Raw genomic sequence first — 3,321 nt, forward strand, 5'->3', positions numbered from 1 at the left:
AGTTCCATCATGACTACAGAGAAAACTTCATTCTTAATTCACATATTTGGGTATGTGCAACATATTCTATTTAACTGAACTGCATACTACATCCCACCACCTTTTCTCTCAGTTCTTGTGATGTTGCACCTTCTCAGATGTAAGAACGGCAGTTTAATCATATACATCTCATCAATCAGTAAAAGGCAGCTCCACAGCTATAAGAAAATCAGTGCTGAACATAAAACAATGAAGCTGCCATGGCAGAAGCTTTCCTTGTGTGTAAGTGCTGAGCAATTAGAGACAGGTCCTCCCTTAATCCAGGTCTATTTATATGCACGTACTGAACTGTCAGACCTCCAGCACAGCACTACCCAGACAAACCCAGAGGAACTTATGCAAACTGTAACAGTTTTGAAATTAACATCTAAGCAAATAAATGAAGTCCAAACCAGTGAATTGTTTTGTACATCAGTAGATTGTTTTCAGGTAAGCACATGTAGCACTGGTATTACATCACAGGTTATCTAACTGACCTCTGAGTTCTGCTTAAGCTCTCACACATCATAACTAAGAGGGGGGACTTTCATACTGACACAGTTGTCATACATTTTCATAGCAGATATATATATGCTTTTACATAACAATATCCCTGCATTGTATTGTTTTTCACTTCAATCTTTCTCATAGACATCTGTTGCTACACTGACAGAAGAACAAGATTTTGAAGTTTTCCCGTTCACAAAGAAAGGCCATGAAGCCACAACTTGTACATCTTTATCCCTGTCAGAACAGATACACAGATTCTGATCATACAGTAACTGATTCTGTCATATAATAATTGCTGTCTGCTGATCAAATTTCACCTTTCACTTTAGAAGGATTATACTGAAATTATACTGAAGGATTATACTGGAATTATATAATGTCCAGCTCCTTACTTGACAGTAATCTGTGCTTAATATTGTAAGTTTAAAATTAAAAGGAAAATGCAAGAGAATAAAAATTGTGAAAAGATTCCTTTGATAACAGCATTAAGGAGAAGCAACTTACATTTTCCAGCTTATTCTGACATAGAGGATAACCACACAGTTTGATGATAGACCGTTCATCAACAACGTCCTTATAGTGAGATGGAGTAATACATTTTCCCTAAAACGACAAGAAAATAGTTCAACAGCAAATACTGGAAAACTTGCCAGTTTTTGTACTCAAAACACCTCTTAAGCATATAAACATCTTAAATTTTCTAACAGTTATCCATTAAGTTTAATAAACAACATTGAGAACATATACAGTAGAAAAGGTAAAAGGGTAAAAAGAGAAGGAAAACAGACCTCAGCATTTCTTTTTTACATATACAAAACCTTCAGTTTTGCCTCTAGTGTGGCACCTATATTTGTAATTTTCCTCTATGTATGTGTTTTGTATGCCTATTAATCAGCCTACTTACAACCTTTACAACCTTATTCTTAAGAATAATCATACTATTCCAGCAAAACTCTGCTGCCAGATAACTGTGGTGCCTTATAGAGACTTTGTGTAAATTTACAGACAGTATAACGTGAACCTAAATTTTCACAGTTCACCTGCCAGTCCAGAACCACAGAGGTATAAACAAAGGCTGTGATAGAAGAGTGAGGATTCATTAATGTACACCGTCCTGCAAAACTAGGGTATGTTTTCACTACAGAACCCTAAAAACATGGAAACTTACCAGAGCTGGTACAAGAGGGAATCAATGGTTTAGCTATTTCAAATTGCAGCAAATTGCTCTTTAAAAAGTACCACACTACGATACAAAACAGTATAAAAACTTGCAACACCTACACAATTTAGAAGGAACTCTTCAGTAATGTCCTCTTCCAGGAGCTGCTCAACAATAGACAATGCTTTTCTCTCACATTCAATCTTGTTTCTCAGTGCAGCCTCCAGATCTGCTTTCCTGTAACAGAACAGACACTGAATGATTTCCATAAACAATTTTCCAATTGTATTTTTATCTTTTTTTCTGAAATACAGCTTATATAATTTTTTTTGTATCACACCATGTTGGCCAAACAAAGCAACAAGTAACTGGACTAGTAATTCTCTTACAACTACAGATATAAAGGGTTATATATTTTATATTGGTTTGCTTTATTTGCTGGTCAAGAAGAGTATTGACTCTTACTATATTGCAACACACTCCCTAAATTTTCTTGCAAGAGAGAAATCCAGAACTGGCTGGACAAAGAACCTGGGACAATTATTTATGGAGTGTTGTCAGGAAAAAAGGAACTGCGTATTCTTTTTTTCTTCCCATGAAGAATGGGAAGAAAAAAAGAACTAGGACATGACTGAATGTGAGGTTACAAAGTAAAGGTAGGAATAAAACAAAAGATTGCCTCCTCTTGAGTGTAAATAATTATAAATGGCAGGTATGTAAAGAAGTTAAGACAGCAAAAAGCAAGCACTACAGACTAAGGAAATACAATTTTGGACGTTAGATTACAAACTTTCAGTATATGACACAATGCTCAGATGTGCATGCTGTTAGAAGTTATAGAGCATCACGCCAAACATGTCCTATGTGATGTTGATGCTGGTGATTTACTGAAGTTAATCGTGGTACTCTGAGAAAGCAAAGCCTCTGCAGCACAGACTGCAATTTCAACATGAGGCAAAACAACACAAATATCACATACTGTTCCTCAGAAACTATACCTCTGAGCAGCATCTTCATTTTTCTGAGCAGCTGAATGCTTATTTCCTAGAAATCAAATATACAAAATATATAAATATAAATATACAAATGTAAAAATTAGTGTACTTTCCTAACAGTGGAAGATGTTGGAATCTGAAAAATATTAAAACCTCTAAACTGTAAGCACAACCAAGATAATTTTTTAGTAATTATTATTGCTTTTGATGGCTGTGATTTCAGTAAGCTGGTATGCAGCAACCAGTTAGATACACTTTTTGAAGTGTGAAAACAGACAGCCCCAACTAATCTCATACTCTCATTCACCATGTTCTGTATACACAAAAAAGGGAAAAAATTCTGTCAATAATTTTGTGCCAGCCGCACCCCCCGTGTCTCTTTACCCAGCTGGTAAAGCCCAGTTTTTCCCCGGCACTCCCCTGCCGTCCCCACAGCTGCCCCACCGCAGGCAGGGCTGTGCTCCGGGCCAGGCCCAACGCGGGCACCGTGACACAGAGCCGCTGTTGCCGCTCTCGCTGCCGCCCAGGACGGCGCCCTGACCCAGCCTCCGAGCCGGATCTCCCGGGCAGCTGCTCCCCCACGACACGGGCAACAGGCAGGGGAGACACCGGGCTGTTACCCTGGGCAGGACGCTGGGT

General features: G+C 38.2%; 1 protein-coding gene across 4 annotated transcripts in view; it reads right to left on the reverse strand.

Annotated features, from left to right (window-relative positions):
- The window catches only part of RPAP2 (RNA polymerase II associated protein 2), a 56,525-nt gene that overhangs the window by 52,852 nt on the left and 352 nt on the right, over window positions 1-3,321 (reverse strand). For all 4 annotated transcript variants that reach the window (XR_005956431.1, XM_041483116.1, XM_041483118.1 and 1 more), the window contains exons 2-4: window positions 2,686-2,731; window positions 1,810-1,924; window positions 1,033-1,131 (exon numbers count right to left, since the gene is read on the reverse strand). Coding sequence is in view for 3 of the 4 variants with exons in the window: in XM_041483116.1 (XP_041339050.1) it covers window positions 1,033-1,131; window positions 1,810-1,924; window positions 2,686-2,731 (260 nt within the window). In the remaining variant the exon portion in view is untranslated. The remainder of the gene's footprint in view (window positions 1-1,032; window positions 1,132-1,809; window positions 1,925-2,685; window positions 2,732-3,321) is intronic.

This window comes from Pyrgilauda ruficollis, unplaced genomic scaffold, assembly GCF_017590135.1.
Source record: "Pyrgilauda ruficollis isolate IOZ18807 unplaced genomic scaffold, ASM1759013v1 scaffold6, whole genome shotgun sequence".
NCBI classification, from domain to species: Eukaryota; Metazoa; Chordata; class Aves; order Passeriformes; family Passeridae; genus Pyrgilauda; species Pyrgilauda ruficollis.